At 40.5% G+C, this 20,657-nt stretch overlaps 1 protein-coding gene across 1 annotated transcript in view; it reads left to right on the top strand.

The window, feature by feature from the left end:
- Positions 1-20,657, top strand: part of CDC23 (cell division cycle 23) — a gene marked incomplete in the record, with an annotated part of 1,734,005 nt that overhangs the window by 1,182,209 nt on the left and 531,139 nt on the right. Inside the window, 1 exon segment of the mRNA XM_044069509.1 lies at positions 1,233-1,308. Within this exon segment, the coding sequence (XP_043925444.1) occupies positions 1,233-1,308 (76 nt within the window).

Here is a 20,657-nt window from a genome sequence, read left to right as displayed (position 1 = left end):
ATTTTCCTGCCTTTCACCATTGGCCTTGAAAGCATGGTGCAGTGCGTGCTGCACTGGACCTTGTATGAGTGTGAGCTTCTCAACATCCATGATTCCAGTTAGAATGCAGGTGAACGTCTTGAGAGTTTGCATTCCCAGGAGTCCATACTATAAATACTGCAACCCCAGGCTTTCTCAGAAGTGGAGCAGTTGTCGAATGACTCCATCAGTAACATTTCTGGATAGAATGGGCGACTGCTCATTTCCATCTCTCCCTGTTTGATTTTTTCAGTGCTAATGCCATTACTTTGACCACATTCATTTGGGCATAGCTAGTGCCAAAACTTTTATGCCACAGAGCTAGCTGGACTTGGATGGGTTGCTTGCTTTTAGGTTTTTACTAACCTTAGAGCTGGAGAGTTATCCAAAAGTTTAGACGCATTATTCTTGGAATGGCAAGGATATGTTAGCTTTCTCTGAGTGGATCATTGGCATTAATGCAGTGGTTGAGGTTTGCTTTAATGTTTTTCAGAGAGGTACTCTACTCTGATGTGCTCAGGGAGTCTATTGCAAGGTTTGAGATGAGGGTGTTGTTTAAGAATTGTTTTACATAGTGAAGGTTTATGTCCTTAGACTGTGTATTAGATGAGCTGTTTGATCTATGAAGATAAATTCTTTCCTTATTCAGTCTGATAAGTGCTGTGCCGGTATGTTTTACAATGGATTCACTTGTAACCAAGACTTAAGAAATAGAAGCAGAACTGTGTTGGCTCTAGGATGTTCAGACTTGCAGTCATGGTAATTCTTTGGATTCATGTTGGCAGACCATCCCCAGTAGTAGACTGACATGGTTTCTTATATTGCAACCTCTGTGCATTGACAACTGTAAATGTACATCTTAAATGCTGGTTTTGACCACATTATTGGCTAAACAGCCAAGATCTCTTTGATTAGTTTTCTGCGCAATGTCAAACTGAGGTATTATTCTTGTATATGAATGAAGCCTGGCTCAGCAGAATATGTGAATACCAGCACTGGCACAGGGTACCATTTCACCAGATCATGTAGAGGGGAGGACATGGCTGCTTCTCAACTGTATTTTAATGACAGAGTGACCAAACTAGAATAGTTTCAGCTGAGGATTTTTGAGTGGAGCTGTGTCACTTGTTTGTATGTGACTGATTTGTTCCAGTATGTCTGAGAAGGAATTATAAAAAGAAGCAATTTAATGTCTCTTCATTTGGTTCTTTTAGACCCAATGACTCACGGATGCTTGTAGCTTTAGGAGAGTGCTATGAGAAACTGAACCAATTGGTTGAAGCCACAAAGGTAAGCAATGACCTGTTTTCTGTAAATTCACTCTTTAAAATGTGTTAACATTTGCTGTGGGGTGTTGACTAAACAGCTGTCAACTATACAGATTGTCAACTTTATTTAAGCACTCCTATATGTAAAGTGTGTGCGTCTGTCTTTGAGTCTGCATGTGGTGTGCATGCACGTACACAAAACACAATTGGTTAACAAAATGTAAAAGTAATGGAAATGCAGTTATGGCCTACAGAAATTCTGACATTGTGACCTGCAGATCCAAATACTGAAAACAGTGCTCCTCTGATTCGGTGCAGGTTAATAACTTGGGTATTTTTTCAACATTTTTGCTATATATTTTAGACCTCCCATTGTGTGAAACTTTGTCAAGTAGGTGAATTCTAATTTGTTGGAAAGGTACCTATTGTACACAATTTATTATTTTGGGAGTTTAACATTTAATTTAAAACAATTATTGTGCAGTTATGGATGCAGAACTTTAAGGAGGTTGCTAGTTATATTTTTAATGTTTTTCATTTAAAATTGTTTGAAAAATGTTTTAAAATTTGAAGAGAAAAACTTGACATGGATTACCTTTCCATGTCTCATTATTGTGCACACTCAGCACCCAGAAACGGTTGCTCTCTCCACGCTTTCCTGTCAGTGGATCAGATGCCATGATCTTTGGGAGAGTTTTGTCTTGCAAATATGTTTTTCTAATTTTATTGGCAGGAAACTAGATATATTTTCCGAGGTAGTGCAAATGGTTTAGATTGCCCACTTGATAACTTGGACCTATTTGTCTGTTATGGTAGTTAGGGTGGAGTGACTGTAATGTAACAAGTTGAAATCCTTTGTTGTAAGCTTTTGATGATCATACATTGCAGATGATCACCTGAAGCATCTCTCACTTTGGTGGGACAGTTTGTGGATGATAGGTTATTAAAGTCAAGTGATCATACAACCGAGATGGCTTAGTGGTAAGTTCAGTGACGTTGTTGTGCATGGTCCAGGGTTCAAGACCTACAAGACTCATTGATAATGTAATTTATTACCTGGCACTTGCTCACTAAAGCAATTATATAAGTCAGCACTAAAATATTAAAAGCACTACACCCTCACAAACTCCCCTTGAGTACCTCGTTCCCCATTGGCCCTTTTTTTTCAATTATAAGGGTGTGTTGGAGGGGTAATGTAGAATTTTAAAAGTGATGATCAGTTGTTGTAGGAGTGAGCCATCTCGGTTGTATGATCACTTGACTTTAATAACCTATCATCCACAAACTGTCCCACCAAAATGAGAGATGCTTCAGGTGATCATCTGCAATGTATGATCATCATACCTAATACTCCTACAACAACTGATCATCACTTTTAAAATTCTACATTACCCCTCCAACACACCCATACTAAATAAACTCATCACACCTTATAAAAATCTCACTACACTTAGATCAGCCAACAAGCTACTAGTTACTACTTTGAAATCTCATAATAAATCAGGTGATTCCTTATTTGCAAACACTATCGGTTCTTACTGGAATAAACTTCCCACAGAACTGACCTCCCTAGGCTCATGTCACCTTTTCAAAAAACAGATGAAAACTCACCTACTAATTCACTGGCTATGTCCCTCCTCCAACTGTTCTAACTTAGACTGACTTCCACAGCCCCCTTTATTGGACCATCACTCTTTTTTTCTCTCAAATTTCTGTTTGCCTCCCCTTCTGACCATCCATTTTTTCTGTCTCTTGCTACTTTTAGCTGACCTCCTATAATCCTGCTACCTTTGCATTTCATCATCTACTTCCCTTTTTCCAACTGGATACTCCCGACCTTTACTAAGTCCATAATACTTGTACCAAACAGATAATATACTTTTCCCACTTTCTGTCTACCTTATTTTTCTGCCTTTTCCTTATCTTTAACTACTTAATTACCTGTTAAACTTCCTACCTGCTCATTTAACACTTTATATTAACCGATTTCTTGCTTTTTGCTAATACCTGATTTGTGATCATGACTACTGACTATTGATATTTTTTAACTTTAATTTGTATTTTAAGATACTGGAGCTTATCTCCTTAGCCCCTTAACTGAACTTTGTCATCTACTCAGACTAGTCCAGGAAAACTGTATATTCATTTGTATTTTGCCTCATTACATTATGTTATTGTTAGTTTAGTAATGACTTCGTAAACTGTATTGTCTTATTCTGATAGTGGAGATCCAGCCAGACTAGCCCGGTTAACAAATGTAAAATAAATAAAATAAATAAAAATAAATAAATAAAGGAATTCCCAATACTATTCTAGCATGTCCAAAGGTCAGTTGTCAATCTCCTGTCCGGTCCATCTGGTGAATCTGGGAATCTTGAGGCAATGTTACAACTGCCTCATGTACACAGACAACCCTCTCCTCCTCCCAACAAATTCCAACACGTGAGAGATGCAACCATGTAGCCATACCGGAGGCTAAGCTGTCTCAACTCATTACTTGCGAAACCATTCAGGAGGAGAAGGAAACCACACTCACTACAATTCCAGTCTCACATAGACCTACCACGACAGCAAACCAAACACATAAACACACAAAAACATACTCGGAGGCTCTAAATAAAAATCTGCCTAAGCAGCAGAGACCTCCAAAGCAGACACCCAAGCAACCGCTACCCCAAAACAAAACACGTGCAACACATAGCTCACAAAGCCAGGTTGCCGAACAGTCACAGCCCTTAAGGCTAAACAACACACCTGATACACTTGTAATAGGTGACTCTATCGTCAGGCACACTGACGCCCCGCTCACCAGGCTGAACAAGGAGAAGGTCACGGTGAGCTGCCTGTCGGGCGCTAGGATCCACCACATAACACAAGCACTCGGGTCACTCCAAGGCAAGTACAAATATGACTCTGTCATTGTCCATGCTGGTGTGAATGACCTGAGACGTACCTCCCTGGACTACATGAAAAGAGACATAGAGGAGCTCTCTGAGCATGTAGCCCAGGCCGGTATGACCCTGACCTTGAGTAGCATCTTACCCTCACCAAGAATGATGCCACAATATGAAGACAAGATGATCAATTTCAACAATTGGCTAAAGTATTGGTGTCATTCAAAGGGGATCCAGTGCCTGTCAGCCTGGGATGACATGCTCGACAAGCCACGATGCTTCGCTAGGGACAGCTTGCAGCTGTCACCCCTGGGCTTTCGGATTTTGGCAAAGGCTCTTGCTACCCCCATAGTGCCTTTTTTAGGCAAGGCTCAAAAGACAAACCCACTTCCATAGGTATCACAAGGGATAAGAAACTGAGTAATGCTACTCAACGCCAGAAGTCTAAACCTCAAGATGCACGCACTCCAAACTCTCCTTAGCATGGAGAACATTGATATCTGTGCAGTAACAGAAACCTGGTTCAAGGCTCCCGAGAGCACCCCAGCACTACCAGGTTATACCTCATACCATGCTTTTCGGCCCCAAAACTTGGACCGTACCACAAAAGGAGGGGGGAGTATCAATATTCGTCAAAGATACCCCCACCTCCAGGTTGGTGGCACAGCACGAAGCATCAGAGACTATCCATGTGCAACTAACAGTGGGTAAAACTGCCTTCCAGTTTATAGCCTGCTACAGACCACCCTCCCAAACCCAGGAACCCCACTCAGCCTTCCTGAGAACACTCAAAAATATGAAGGTCTCTCCAAACACCATTATATTGGGCGACTTCAACTACCCAAACATCGACTGGGAGCATTACTCTAGCTCCAACACCCTAGCCCAAAGGTTCCTAGAATTTATAAACTCAAATGCTATGGAACAACTTGTTACCACTCCTACAAGAGGGGAAAACATACTGGACCTGATCATCACCAACATGGGGACTCTATGCTCCAGACCAGAAGTGTATCCCTCACTGGTAAGATCAGACCTCACTAGATATTCACATCCCGACTCCACCCCCTGCCCTGAAAACCACAGTGAAAAACTTCTCTAAAGCAAATTTCACACTCCTCAAAACCGAGGTGGAATCCATCAAAGCCCCTGGGCCTGTGGAAAATATAGCCCAGACCGCAGAATCCTTTATAAACGCATTCTATGAACACCTTCAGGAATGCATGGATCATGCAATCCCAAATAAAACCAAGACCCAATCCTCCAAAGGCAAGACGTCCTGTCTGGTGGACTCCAGCCATAAACAAAACTATACAATAGAAGGAGGAAGCTACTACATGATAGAGCAAAATCCCAAAAAGGGAAGGCATCTCTGATCAGTATTGGCAAAAAACTACTGGCACTCATAAAATCGTCTAAGGCCAGCTTCGAGAGAAAAATTGCACAGGACACTAAGGATAATCACAAGGCTTTCTTTAGTTATGTTCGGAACCTGGGTGGGAATTCCCAGATATGCTCAGAATTTGTCCAAAATGACAAAAAATACACCGAACCCACAGACATTGCCAACATCCTAGCTGACAGGTTCAGCGCAAACTTCTCCCCCCCCCCACCAAAAGGGCAAATATTTATCCCAGCAGAGTGTTGCCCCCCTGACATCTCAGATGCTCAGGTAAAAGCTGCCCTCTCCAAAGCAGAAAACACAGCATCAGTGGGACCGGACAGTGTCCTGGGCTGCGTCCTACATGAACTCCAAGAAGAGCTAAACCCAAACATAAAACTATTGTTCAATCTCAGCCTTACTACAGGATATTTACCCAAATGGTGGCGTACAGCAACAGTGGTCCCTCTCCACAAAGGTGGTGCCTCAACGGATCCTGGAAACTATCGCCCCATAAGCCTGACTAGCTTGGTCTGCAAAGCTATGGAAAGGATCATCATGGACCTCATAAATAAAGATATTGGGGACCTGCAGACATTGGATCCTACCCAGTTCGGCTTTGTTAAGGGCAGATCCTGCCTCTTAAACCTGGTCAATTTCTTTGAAACAGTCACCAAGGCTATTGACGATGGAAGGTGGTCCACACAGCCTACCTGGACCTCGCAAAAGTCTTCGATACAATACCCCACTCGGGCATTATAGATAAGCTCACCAGCTTAAATATAAACCCCTATGTCACTAGATGGGTTGCAAACTGGATCAAGGACAGAACCCACATGGTTAGAATTGCTGGAGCCATGTCAGACTCCAAACCAGTTACAAGTGGCGTCCCACAAGGCTCAGTCCTGGGACCTCTCTTGTTTGGTGTATATTTCTCGGAGGTACAGGCCAACACGGAAAGACTTTGGCTGACTAAGTTCACAGATGACTGCAAACTGGGCACCATAATCGACTCTCCAGCCGACACAAGCATCCTCCAAAAGGGCCTCATAGAAACAGACAACTGGTGTCAGAGCCATGGCCTCAAGCTAAACGCCAAAAAGTGTATAGTCATCCCCTTTGGCAAAAACAAAGTGCCCACAAATTATCACATAGGTGGTAATCCATTAAGTACAGAAGAAGTAATTAGGGACCTGCGGACCCAAGTTGATAGCAATCTCTCTCATTTGACAACCACATGGCCAAAGTGGTTAGAAAAATATTTTATATAGCCCACCTAATCATGAAGGGATTCACATCTAGATCAGGGGAGGTCATCTTGCCTCTTTACTCATCCCTCTTCAGGCCCATAATTGAGTACAATGCCCCTTTCGGGATGTACCTTACCAGACACCTGCAGCAACTGGAAAGACCCCAAAAGTACCTCACCAAGAGGATCATAGGGCTCAAACAGATGCCATATGCTGCCCGGTTAAAGAAACTCCAGCTCTACTCAGTGGCATACCGCCTGCTCAGAGGCGATCTGTGCCTGACTTATAAAGCCATGTCCAACCCGGAATTAATGGACATGCTGCACCTCAGAAAATCCAAATCCCATCGAGCTACGCGCTCGAGAGACTTGAACCTCAGCACTGAAATAAATAGGACATGCTGGAGGGACAGATTCATAACCCAGATGCTCCCTTCACTCTGGAATAAAATCCCAGTCCAGGTTAGGCAGAGTCCCTCATTGACTCTCTTCAAGAGGAATCTTGAGTGGATGGGAGATCGTAGGTTTACCCCGGGTATCACTTCTGTGTCACTGTTAGAGGCACAGTATACTAACCTCGAAAAAGGGCATAGCAAAATTAATTTAAAATGGGTGGCGAAAGCCAAGCACTCTCTGGCTAGGCTTATAAATGCCCTAGGGCAGATAGCCTAGTATGAACCTATGCCTGTGAATTTTATCTGCTGTGGGGACACTGTATATGTCTGAACGTAACAGTTGTAATATATTATTTATTTATTTTATTTTATTTTACATTTGTTGACCGGGATGGTCCGACTGGATACATATCCATTTTCAGCAGAGTCCCAGGGAGAAGAGCTCCAGACACATAATTTACAATTTTAGGTAGATAGCATTAAGTAACACTGAATACAGAAAGAAAAACAGATAGTACAATAATTTCAGTTACAGAACATACAGGCTGATTACAGGCATAGCAGAATACATCCATCCATGAGGCAAGAGACATACTTTAAGTTGTGGTAGTAGGTAATTGTTACCTTATTACCTAGGGATTAGGATATTTTATTAAGGCAATAATACCTAGATTAGTTAGTATGGTTGATCAACTTGTTTGGATGGACTGGTAGGGTAGTTTGTTTGAAGTTAAAGTAAGGTGGAGGGGGTGTAAGGGGTACTAGTCAGGGTTGGTACAGGGACATAGCCAATGTGACTTAAGGTGGCTTTTAAGTTTGTGTTTAAATAATGTTGGCGAAGATTCTTGGGTAATGTCATCTGGTAGTGAGTTCCAGTGTTTACCGACAGAGTTGGCAAAGAGGGAGTCACCTGCAGCGTGGTTTGATTTTGTCATAAGTACTAGAAGTTTGGTGGATGAGCTACTGTTCTTTTTATTTTCATTAAATTTTAACATTAGTGGGGTACATAGAAAGTGGGTGTCTTATAGTGGATTGGGAGGCATGCTGTGTGTAAAAGCATAGGAGAATTATATGACAACTGATCATTGATATTGCTTATCTAGGAATATTGTGTGCATGCGATAGAAGAGGGAGAGAGGTATTTTATAGCTGAGGAGTCCAGGATTGTTTGGGTAAGAATACTAAGGTACATACGTATATAGAACCTGGTTATGAGAGAGTGGTTGAAAGTATTTGAAGGAGATGGATAAAACTGAAAGGTCAGAAAGAATTTGAAATATAAATTGGGGATTACGATAAAGTACTTGTGGGGGAGTGGTAGGAAGGTTTATTGTGTAGAAGGGGATAGAGATTTTAAAGTATTGGGATCTGAGCTGACAAAGGAAAATGGAGTTGCCCAGGTGAGGAGCTTGAACATGACCATGTTTGGTTTAGGTGGTGTTTTAGTAAGGGCTTGCAGACAAAACGTTTAATGTTCTCTTTTTTGTGATATGTTAGGATGGTGTTACATCAAGGTACCTAATGAAAGTATGATGAGTTACCTGCTGAGTTATAAAGCTTTGTTGTGATTACTAAGAGTTTATTGGTTGAGTTGAAGGTCTCTGCCTTTAGATAAGTGCTGCATGATATCTTTTAGTACTGGACAGGTGCAGATATAATGTGTACAGTAAAAGTTGAGTGTTAAATACGTGTGTAGCTCTCAAGGCTGTTTAGCTGTTTCAGAACTTTGCAACACTGAGTCCTATACTTAAGGTTGTCAGCAAATTTGGCTACTTTGTTGTAAGAGTTGGAGAGTTTAGCAGGTTTAGTATTTAGGTCTAACAATTGTTGAAACATATTATAGATGGAAGAAGGTTGTTTGTCTTGCATCATTTATAAGGTAAGGACTTTTTGACTTTATTTCATGATATTTATCATTTTTTCCTCTCATACTCACCTACATGAGCCATTGCATTAAGGCACAGTGCTTTCAGCCACGCTGATTTTTACTTTTTTTTTCTCTTTAGACAGGTGTTTGATGGTTTACGTTTAAAGATGGAGAAGGAAAAAGCTGCTGGTTTGCAGAAATGTACCCAATGTGGCCAAAAAATGGCACCTCCAATTGAATTTTTGCATTGTGTATCTTGGGCTGGAACACTGATGCAGTGTGTGAAATCTATCATAATGTTTGCTCCAGAACCCTTAAAGAGATTAGCAAAAAACTAAAAGAGCTTCTGTCTAGTGAAGCCTGACAAGAGAAGAGGAAAGGTGAGAAGGGACAGGAGTGTTAGAGATGCAGATAGGCACTCTCCTCATGTCTTAGAGAAATGATTTTTCCCCATGTTTCTCCATAGTCAGGGCCTTGACACTGTACGGACTTCCTCCTCTAGGGATTTGCAGTTTTTTGCCATGTCTCTCTCTGGTCAGAGTTTCAACACTGAGAATGCTTCCACTGGGATTTTGTAGTTGAAAGTAAGAATTCTGTGGGAAACTACACCCAGAAGGGAGGTTGAGCAGTCTCTTCTCAGAAATGGAATTCCCCAGATGCCTACATTTTTTGACTCCTTTCTCTTGTTCAGTGTATTCAACCACATTAACCTGTATACCTGTTTAGGTTTACCATCAAAATGTGGAAAATCCAAAAATTTTTCCACATTTTGATCAAATTCATTTTCCGAATTTGGTAATACAGAATTACCAAAATGTTGGAAATGGTAATCACAGAATTGACATTCGAACATCGGAAGTTCTAATGTTGAAAGTCTGTGTTACCTGTAACATTTTTGCAGGAGGGAAAGAACCCCTGTAACCCCAAAACCCTCTGCTTATTATGTATTCCAACTCCAAGATTGCACTACAGTGAGGAAAAGGAAACATTTCCTCTCCACACTGTACTGCAATCTTAATTAAACACGTCAGCTGCATATTAGCACATGTTTACTCACTTTCACTAATATGCATCTGTATATTTTCAGTTCAACATTACGGACATTGGTAGAACAGACAATCTTCCAACCCATTTTCGTCAAACTGTGTTTCCACATTTTGATGGTAAACCCCTATTTACCATCTGAATTGGGACAAAGTCGTGAAGGTGCTAGTCAGGGTTCAGACTGAGATGGGGTCTTTTCCGTCTCTGCTTCCAGGATGACTAGAAAAGGATGACGGACAACAACATCATCTGCTTCTTCCCCAGACCCTGTTTACCACCACCAGGTGTTTAGCAGCCATCAAGTATTCAGCAAATTTTGGTGTCGGCATCAATGGCATCTTTTCCCTTAGCATCACTGTCACAGTACCAAAGATTTCTGCACTTATGGCCACTAGATTCTAGGCCCCGGATATCAGTGGCTCAGTGCCATCCCCTTTCAAGCACCTAAGTGTCGAGTACTTTTGTGTCGAGACTCAGCCAGTCTGAATCTGTATTAACCTCCTGAGCTCAGCCTGTGACGGGGGGACCAGCACTATTGGTACTGACCAGCTGGGCATCCATCAGCTGAAGGACAGGAGATTGTGCAAGTACAATCCCTAATGTTGATTGTGTCCCAGGAGTTTGCATCCACTTTGGCTCTACAGTCAGATGTCTTGGTTCTTATATCCACATCACAGAGGGGCAGAAGCATGGAAAGATGCCATTGACCCTAGATGTATGGACAGAAACTTCTCTCACACACTCCCACAATGTCTCCTCCTAGTGCTCTGAAGAAGAGGAAATGTAAGAGAAGGCATTGGAGCTAGACTTCGAGGGATTGTTCTAGAATCAAACACTCTACCAGAGATGGCCTTTGGCACTCCCCTTTCTCTTTCTCTTTGCATATCCTTTATTATCAATTCGTGATGGGAAAGGTGGTCTCTGTCCTGCAATGAAATCTTCTCCTTAGCCTCATCCCACTCTGTTTCCTTTCCATCCAGAGATACTTTTGCACAGTACTGTTGCACCTTTGCTAATTTCCTCCCATAAACTCAGGCTCCTCCTTGCCTGTTTTCTGTGCACCTTGCATTTATCCATATAAGTAAATAAAGCAATAACTGATGATGGTGTGGTATATTGAAGATTTACCCACGGTTGGTGTGGTTTAATCATGAGGGCAAAGCCCAAGTGATTAAGTAAAGCCAACCGTGGGTAAATTTCAATATACCACAACCACTGAGTTGGTTATTGCTATTATACAATGACATTATTTAAGAAAAAAAAAATACTTACTTTTTTTAAATAATTTCTTTGTATAATGCCTCCATGCTGTCCTCCTGCGTTTTTCTGATATCCTGGGGCTTTTTGTGATGTACTGCGCATGCATATGGGACTTGTATTCCCATGCTTACGCAGTACATCAGTGCTGTGCAGAGGTAGCAATGGAGAAAGTAAGATCTCTGTTGCTTTTCTTTTTTTTTTTTTTTTTTTATTGAATATAAAAAAGAAACTGCAAGACGTTTTACATTCGGGGGGAGTCAAGACAGACAAAAATAAATCGGGTAAGTTGTTTTGCAGAAATACCCAATTATCCTTTTATTTTTGTCTGCACCATCTCCCTTGTTTGCTTCAAGTCTTCCATTTTCTTTTTTTATTCAAAAAAAAGAAAGAAAAGTAAAAAAAAATTACGAGATATACTAACGGGAAAATGTCCGGGCGACCAGACCTTTTTCCATTGGTATATTCTTGGATTTGCAAAGGACACACTGGTTGGGCTTGGCCAATCAGCATGCTTATTTCTGAATATTAATAGCCAGTTACTGTATAATTCTAATTTCTCATTTGCAGTGCTGGCTTAGGTCTTGGAATATTTTCTGATACTTTATTAATGTAATATTTTGTATGGTGGTTGTTATTCTCCTTAAAGATTTTCATCCAAAATCCTAGTCTCTCACCCCCACACCATTTCATCAGCATCCCCTTCCACTTTGATTGTTTAAGAATTTTTCTAAGACAGACTACCTCCTACTAAGTGAAGGTATAAAAAGTTTCAAAGCGTCCTCAAATGCAGATAACAAGGGCTGCTATGCAGAGTTGTACACCGATGCCCTGTATAACTACTTAAGTAGTTGTATAGAATTGGCTGTACTTGACTGGATTAAAACATGGTCTTGCCAAAAAAAGCAAGCCACCCTGATGGATCCCTAAAATAAACAGGCTGTACAACAAGAGTAAAAAATGAATGTCCAAGAACAAGAGAGAACTGGCTCAGCTGAGGAAAAATCCCTCTCTAGCTTAAACAAATCAAAGATGCTTGCTGTCAAGTCCTCCAAAGGTAATTACAAAGCAAAAATAGCCTCCCTAGCTAAGGGCAATCACAAGGCATTCTTTAACTACATCCGAAATCTAAAAGGCCAATGCCCACCTATCCAAGGAACTGGTTGTGAATGGCACCACCTATACTCAACCGGAAGTAATAGCCAACCTGCTAACTGACAGATTTGGAGAAGTAGTCACCCCCTGTTCCCTCGAATCATCCACCAAAGTGTACTTGCCACCTTTCCTCAGCCTATTATCTCAAGATACCAGGTCATTTTGACTGTCTTCAAGGCCAAAAACATGGCATCAGTGGGACCAGACAACATCCCAGGTTGCCTTTTAAGCAACTTAAAACATGACCCAACAGACGCACTTGAATCCCTGTTTAACCACAGTCTGAGAACTGGCTTTGTTCCGATGGAATGGAGGACAGCAACAGTAATCCCTCTCCACAAAGGGGGAGCATCAATCGACTATGGGAAATATATAGGCCCATAAGCTTGACTAGCCTCATTTGCAAGGCCATGGAAAGAATCATGGACCTTATTAACAGGGATATAGGTAATCCCCAAACCCTGGGCCAAACCCAGTTCAGCTTTATTAAAGGTAGGTCATGCCCGTTAAATGTGGTTGATTTGTTTGAGAAAGTCACCAAGGCCCTGGATGATGGAAAGAGTGTGCATACCAGGATGGCGCAGGGGTGCAAGCGGTAGCGTTGTCGACTCACAGCAAGAGGTTCTCTGGTTCGATTCTCGGCTGGGGTGCCTTCTGTGTGGAGTCTGCATGTCCTCCCTGCATTTGTGTGGGTTTCTTCCGGGTGCTCCAGTTTCCTCCCAAATTACAAAGACATGCATCTGGAGCCTTGCTCCCCGGGCCTCCGCTGAAAATTGGCTTTGTTCCAAGTCTGACTTTCCTGGTTAATAAATGGTAAATAAAATGAAAATAAATAAATACTGCCTATCTTGACCTAGCCAAATCATTTGACACAATCCCCCACTCAAGTATCATAGAAAAACTTTCCCAATTGGGAATTTAACCCCTGTATTACCAAATGGGTAGCCAACAAGCTCACTCACAGGACTCACACTGTCAAAGTGAGTGACTTAACCTCCAGCAAATGACCAGTCACCAGTGGTTTACCGTAGGGTTCTCTCCTGGGCCCGTTACTGTTAGGAATTTGTTTCTCAGAAGTCCAGGCAAACTTGGACAGCCTGTGGCTGACCAACTTCGCTGACTTGCAAATTAGGAGTAATCATTCAGTCCCCCAACAATGTTAATATACTGCAGACAGGGTTAATGCAGGCAAATGATTGGTTCTAAAGCCATATTATTCCCTTTGGGAAAGCTGACATCCCTGCTAATTACATTTTAGACAATACTGCAGTAAGTGTAGACCCAGTGGTACGTGATCTGGGTACTCAGGCTGATAGCAATCTGAACTTTGACCATCACATATCCACAGTAGTAAGGAAATCCTTTTATGTGATACATTCCATAAGTAAAGGCATTGCATCTAGATCTAAGGATGTTACAATTCCATTATACTTAGCTCTCATCAGACCATTAATTAAGTACTGTGCTCCCTTTTGCATGTACCTCACCAGACACTTGCAACAATTGGAGAGACCACAGAGGTTTCTTACCATGAAATTGCAGGGTACACAAAACAAGACTTAGGCAGAAAGACTGAAAGCTGTGTCACTATTCCATTTCTTGCAGGTTGCTGAGAGTTGACTTGTGCATGGCTTATAGGGCAGTCTCTGATCCGGTCCTGATGGAAGTGATACACATTTGTAAGTCAAACTGCAGCAGAGTCACTTTCTCCAGGGATCTTAACCTAGCCTCTGACATCAGCAGGTCATGCTTGAGAAAGGTCATGCTGCAGAAATAGATAAGTCTCCCAGAGGCTGCCACTTCTCTGGAGCAAGCTTCCAATTTACATGAGAGAGCCCCTCCCTATCCCTCTTCAATCACAACCTAGATCAATGGATGGGTGACAGCATATTCATTCCTGGGGTGGTGCTCATGTACCTGCTGGACAGATGAAGTCAATATTAACTACCATAGACATTTAATTATGCAAACGTCAGTCACCTAACCAATGACAACTGGGGCAACCAGGGATAAATATGACTAGGCTTGTAAGGGCTCTAGGGTCGTTAGCATAGTAACCTCCTATGAACCTATGATTTATAACATGGTGCTTTTAGTTATGCTTATGAGTCTTAACTTAACAGCTGTAATTACGTATTCAAATCAGGTAACCCTAAACCACCTTATTCTATGGATGGCAACAACTTAACCCACTTAACCCTTGCCCTCTTCCCATCCCAAGTAAATTCCTTCATCTCTTTTAGTTAACATCCGTGACTTCTCTGGATGATAAATGTTCTCCTGAACTTTGTATAAGACTAAGTATGCTAAAGCATTTTCACTGCTTGTAACTTATCGTTATCTATAATCAAGAGCTTCTAGCTTCTCTGTGGTTGCGTTATCTTTTATTTGCTTCTCACATATCATTGGGTGCCATAACATAATCCTTTTTAATCCGCACACCTAAATATTTTGTCTTAAAACATTCACGTAAGTGTGGATATTGCTGAAGCAGTTTGTGTGTTGGTACATAGTTTACTGTTATAGTCTTATCTTCACTTATCGTATGTCCTAAAAAGACTTAAAATGGTCTTAGAATGTTCTATAACACTGAAATTTCCTTTTTCTGGATTTATCTAGTGCCAAATAATGCCACTTCTAAATAAAACTAACTTTTCTTGATTGCTGTGCCAAATATAGCCTTGAATTTGTGAGTCCATTATTTTATTTTCAGTAACTGTTGTTTGTATGAAACAAATAATTGGGAAAGATAATATCCCTGCATGGTTCTGCTGTTCAAAAACAGCTTGTTAGATAGGAACCCTCCCAGCTTAATACATGCTTTTGACCCTTCTTATTTCCTCCTTATTAATCTATTATTTTGTTTGGGAATACAATTGCTACCATTGCCATACTCATAAAATCCAAGGTGACACTAGTGAGTACTTTTTCTGCATCGAGACCCACCAACAGTAGACCTCCAAGATGGCTGTGCACTGAGTAACCGTTTTTCTAGCTCTCCCAGTGCAAAAACATAAGCTAAGCAGAGAAGGCCACTAGACTTCTTTTTATGGGTAAATTTCAGTATCTGGCAAGTAAATGCACTGCCTGAATGCCAGAAATAAAGACGACCTGGGAAAAATCTGCTACAAAAAGTGAGGAAGAAACACTGACTGTTGAAAGTTCTGCAGCTCTTCAGCAAAAAGTAATGCAGCCTTCAGACGTGACTTCCAGTAACCTACAGGAGGATAATAAGACAGCTGCATACAGTCCTGGTTAAACTAAAAACACTGATGGAGTGTATCAACACAAACAACAAAAGGCTGGAAAAAATGGAAGAAGCTTTAAACAAATATTCATATGAGATAATAAAGCTGTAAAAATCAGAGGTTGAAATGAAGAAAAGCCCGACTGAATATGAGACTGCTCAGGATGAGATGTTTAAAAAATAGAGGACAGAGCACATAGGGAAAATCTGAGATTTTCAGCTATACCAGAGAAGCTGGAACAGACTGCATTAATTTTATGAAGGCACAAATAAGCAGCTGGACTGGTATTCCACAGCAGGAGTTTAGATGAAAGGGCACATTGTGTATATGCTCCAAACCTAGCTATAAGAAAGTAACGTATTCCTGTAATAGTAAAGATGCAATCCTACCAACAGAAGGAGTTGATTCTGACAAAACTGTGGCAGAAGGACAAAATACTAAAAGTGGGAGACAGCAGAGTGTTTGTGGAGAAAGATTACTCATTGTACACCAGGCAAAAGAGAAGTAAATTAATTCCATTACTCAGAGAATGTCAAGACGCAGGTGTGAGATTCAAAGTGCTGTTTCCAGCAGTCTTTAAAGTATTCTTCCCTGGAGGGACAAAGTCATTTTTTGAAGTGCATGCTGAGGAGGAAATACAAAAGTTTGTCCAACAAAATGTGAGCTGTGAAACAGAAGATGAGTCTGCTTTTTGTGCTTGTGGTAAGATACACCACAGATAAACTGTACTTGTAAAACCTTTTTCAAGTATTTCAGTGGAAAATGTTGGAGAGACGGAAGGGGGCACGAGAGTTGACTAGAAGAATTGAGAGTACGTTGGAAATGAAGAGACAGGCTTTAGGAGATGGAGATGGAGAACAGTAATAAAACCAGTAGCTCAATGTAGGATTACAGTGCAATAATTATATTTGTGAAATATGATGGAACAAAAAAATCTGGAAATATTGGACTTTCAAAATTTCTTGATTTGTGGGGGACTCTAGTATAGGCTATACTTCATGTCATTATTGTTTGGAAAAATACTTTGGGGAGGGAAGAGAGGTGAGAAAGCTTAACTATAAGTAAAGAAAAGTTTTCTTAATATTGAAGTATTTGTGCTGTATGGTTTTCTTTGCACACTATTTTAAGTGTATTGGGGATTGTAAACTGGTGCTGCTGGTTTTTTTCTCTCTCCCCTCTTCTCTCTCTCTCTCTCTTCTTGTACAGTTTTGAGGAATATAGGCAATGCAGTGATAAAGGCTGGTTAAAAAAGCATGACAAAGTTAAAATTGATGTGCTTTTATTCATTCTTGCATGGAGAAGTGACTGAGTGAGGACCTTGGATTGATTAGTTTTAGGAGAGAGCAAGTAAATGAAAAGTTATTGAATATTATGAGGTTTTTTTCCTAGCAAATGCATGTCTGTATACTAAGTAGCAAGTCTACAGCTGGTCTTCATGTCTGTATGGAAACAATCTGATACAGAGAAACCGGAGACAGTCTTGTGGAAGGGCTGAGGAAAAAGAAAAGTGAGAAATTGGCTAGGACATAATGTTCTCTGAAAGCAATCATGCGTTTCCCAGCTGGAAGGGCTTTAAAGAAAAACGACAAAAACAATTAGACTTGCAGTAAAGTTCTCAGTTTTTTTTTTTTTTGAAATGCAATGGGGATACTAATATATAAACATGTGCTTTTGTTTGTTTTTTTTCTTTCTCCCTTTTCTTTTTCTTCATTTTTAAGAAATGTAGGTGCTGCAGTGTAAAAAAGGGGATGGAGGAAAGGTCTGATTAAGAGAGTATGACAAAAGAAAGTGTGCTTTTTCCCATGCTTGCATAGGGAAATGACTGGGTTAGGACTCTAGTCATTATCTAGTAACAAGTTTATTAGAAAGCGTATACATGAAAAAGAATATCGAATATTATAAGGTTTTTTTATCTTGTAAACGAGGTACCCTTAGCAATTTTGTGTCTGGTTTGCATGTCACTAGAAGACAATTTGATAGAGAAATGGCTTGGAGAAAGTGTTTACTGAAAGCATTCAAGTGTTTTCTCAGCTGGGAGAGGTATAAAGATAGACAAAATCAAATCACACTTAATAGCACATACTGTGCCATGCGTCTCAGCATGACTAACCTTTCTTTTTGGTTTAACTCTAGCCAGTCTGTGTGGCTATCAGCTCAGAACTTTTGTTCTTACTGGGATGCAAAAACTTCAATATTTGAAGATGTGCATAGTTTTGTATTATTATTAAGGTACTAGGTTTTTTTTTGTGGGGGGGGGTTCTGTTTGAGGACTTTCAAAAAAAAAAAAACAATATGACAAGAAACAACTGTATAAAAGACCAACCTGTCGAACAGTATATGCCTGTAACATAAAAGATGGAACTAGACATTTAACAAAAAAGCAGTTGTACATAAAAGGTGGTAATAACTGTATAAGAAAATGATGCTTTCTGTTATATCTTTCAATCTGAATGGTCTTATAGATATAAAAAAGAGTAGTGAACTATATTAAAAATGTAGAGTGCAAATAGCTATGCTACAGGAGACGCACTGGAAAGAACTGAATATATGAATTTGATAGTTTTTTTCAGGATGGTTATTCAGCAGATTATCTGGGGCAAATGAAAAGAGGAGTACTTATATTAATTGGAAGAGGAGCTCCAGTAGTGATAGAAGAGGAAAAAAAGATGATAATGGAAGATATATAGTACTAAAGGGCTACTTGCAAGGGAGGAAGATTATACTGGTATGCATTTACATTCCACATAAAATTGCAGTAATGGAGCTTAAGAAAATTCTGGGAGAAATAATCAGCTTTCAGAAAGGAATATTACTTATGGGTGGCCACTGGAATTTAGTTTGCAACAGGGTAGATTTGTCTGGAGGGTCTTGGAAGGGAAAATATAACAAAAGAGAGTAGATTTTTGGAGAATTTTATGAAAATGCTCGACATAGAAGATGTGAATTCAGTACTAGGAGTTTGGAGTGAATTTACATATTCTCCAAGATACAAAAATTGGGCTTAGCGAGAGAGAATTTATATCTCACAGGAATATGTGCATTTAGGTCTTGAAATGCACCCAATAACTATTTCAGATCATGCACGAATAATAACTAAAATAAAAACATAATGAAATAAAAATGCGACACTGGCACTTTCCCACCTATTGGCTGAAAAGAGAGGAATTTAAGGAATGGGATTTGGAATTAATTCAGGAGTTAGTGGAGAAGATATAGCTAGGGAGTCGGATAAAATGAAAGTGGAATTTAAAACTAAGGTGGAAATAAAGGAAAAGGAGATATGGCTAAGATAGTAACAGGAATTATTTAGAGGGCTGACAAAGTATTGCAAAATAGGGGGAATCTCTCAGAACAAGAAAAGGAGCAACTGCAGAATGCTAAATGGAAAATAAAGGATTACCTCGATAGTATGCATGAGTTTAGAAAGATTACTGTTAAGCAACTGTTTTTTTTTTAGTAATTCTAAAACAAAAACTTTAGCACAATGATTCAGGCAACAAAGTCACCAAGCTTAGGGAGCCTATAACAAGGAACATAAGAGATCCTGTAGAAGTATTAGAAATATTTAGAAAATTTTATGAAAGTTTGTATAAAACAGAGAAATATGGAAATCAAGAAAAGGTATAAATGGAAATGTTTGTGGAAGAATTAAACATAAAACTATCTAAGAGTTTTGGTTCGAAGAATTAAACTTGCCAAGATTAAAGGTAGAATGCGGCTCAGTTACTAACATGATATGAAGAGATGAGATTAAAATGGCTATGTATGACCGATCTAAAAGAAAGTCCCCAGGAATAGATGGTATTCCTGTGGAAGTTTGGAAGCTAAGAAGGGAAAAGCTGATAAAGATCTGGAAGTTTTGGTTTAACACTATTTTAAGAGGAGGAGAAGTGCCATCATCCTGGAAGAAGTTAGTGGTAACAGTAATTCTGAAAGAGGGTAAAGATCCACTGGATCCAGCTTCATAGAGGCCCATTTCAATACTAAACCATGATTATAAAGTGCTTGTCTATAATGGCTAAAAAGAATGGCAAAAGTGATACCAAACTTGATAGATATGTATCCGTGTGGTTTTGTGGAGGGGGAGGCAAACATTTGATGCTACTAACAGAACATTGGTGATCCCAGAGGGAAGCAGAATGTTAGAAAATAACTGTTGTTGGTGGGTCTTGATACAGAGGAAACATTTGACAGAGTAGACTGGGACTTCCTGAGCAGGGCAAGAGAAACATTTGCTTTCCCTTATGCAGTTGTAAGGTTGATCATGAGTATATATGAGGGAATGGAGGTAGAAATTAAGTGGGTGGAATCCTCTCTAACTTCTACTGGAGTAGAGGAACCAGGCAGATGTTCTTCATCTCACATTGCTGCAGTCATAACTTATGGGTAGTCCGCTGTCCTCGCGTCCGTCTACAAAAGAGTTGACGCATACGTCATGGGCGCCGCTGTCTCGGTCGGCGGCCCGAATACCAAAATTAGGCTGGCGTCGGTCATCACTCAGATCTGGCGCCAGTGTGTCAGGGTATTAAAGCGCGCATGACGTCATATCCTCAGTCTTTTGCCGCATGGTCCGATGCAGAAGAAGCGTATTCTGAGTTTCAGACCAAACCAAGTTGGCTGGCATCTTTTAAGTTGGGGAATATTTTGATGTTCTTCATTCCACATTGCTGCAGTCCTAACCATTGGGTAGTCCGCTGTCCAGTCGGCCGAATACCCAAGTATATGATTGACGGCGGTCAAGCGCATTAGACTGATGTCAGGACGTCAGGCTACTAATGCGCATGACCGACGTCATATCCTCAGTCTTTTTTGCCGCATGGTCCGATGCAGAAGCAGTTTTGCGAGTGCAGGTTGGCGTTCTGAAATTTTCTGAAGTCGGAG

Source organism: Protopterus annectens, chromosome 4.part0, assembly GCF_019279795.1.
Source record: "Protopterus annectens isolate FY-2018-M chromosome 4.part0, PAN1.0, whole genome shotgun sequence".
In the NCBI taxonomy this organism is placed as follows: domain Eukaryota; kingdom Metazoa; phylum Chordata; order Ceratodontiformes; family Protopteridae; genus Protopterus; species Protopterus annectens.
This window is presented reverse-complemented; position numbering and strand designations above follow the sequence as displayed.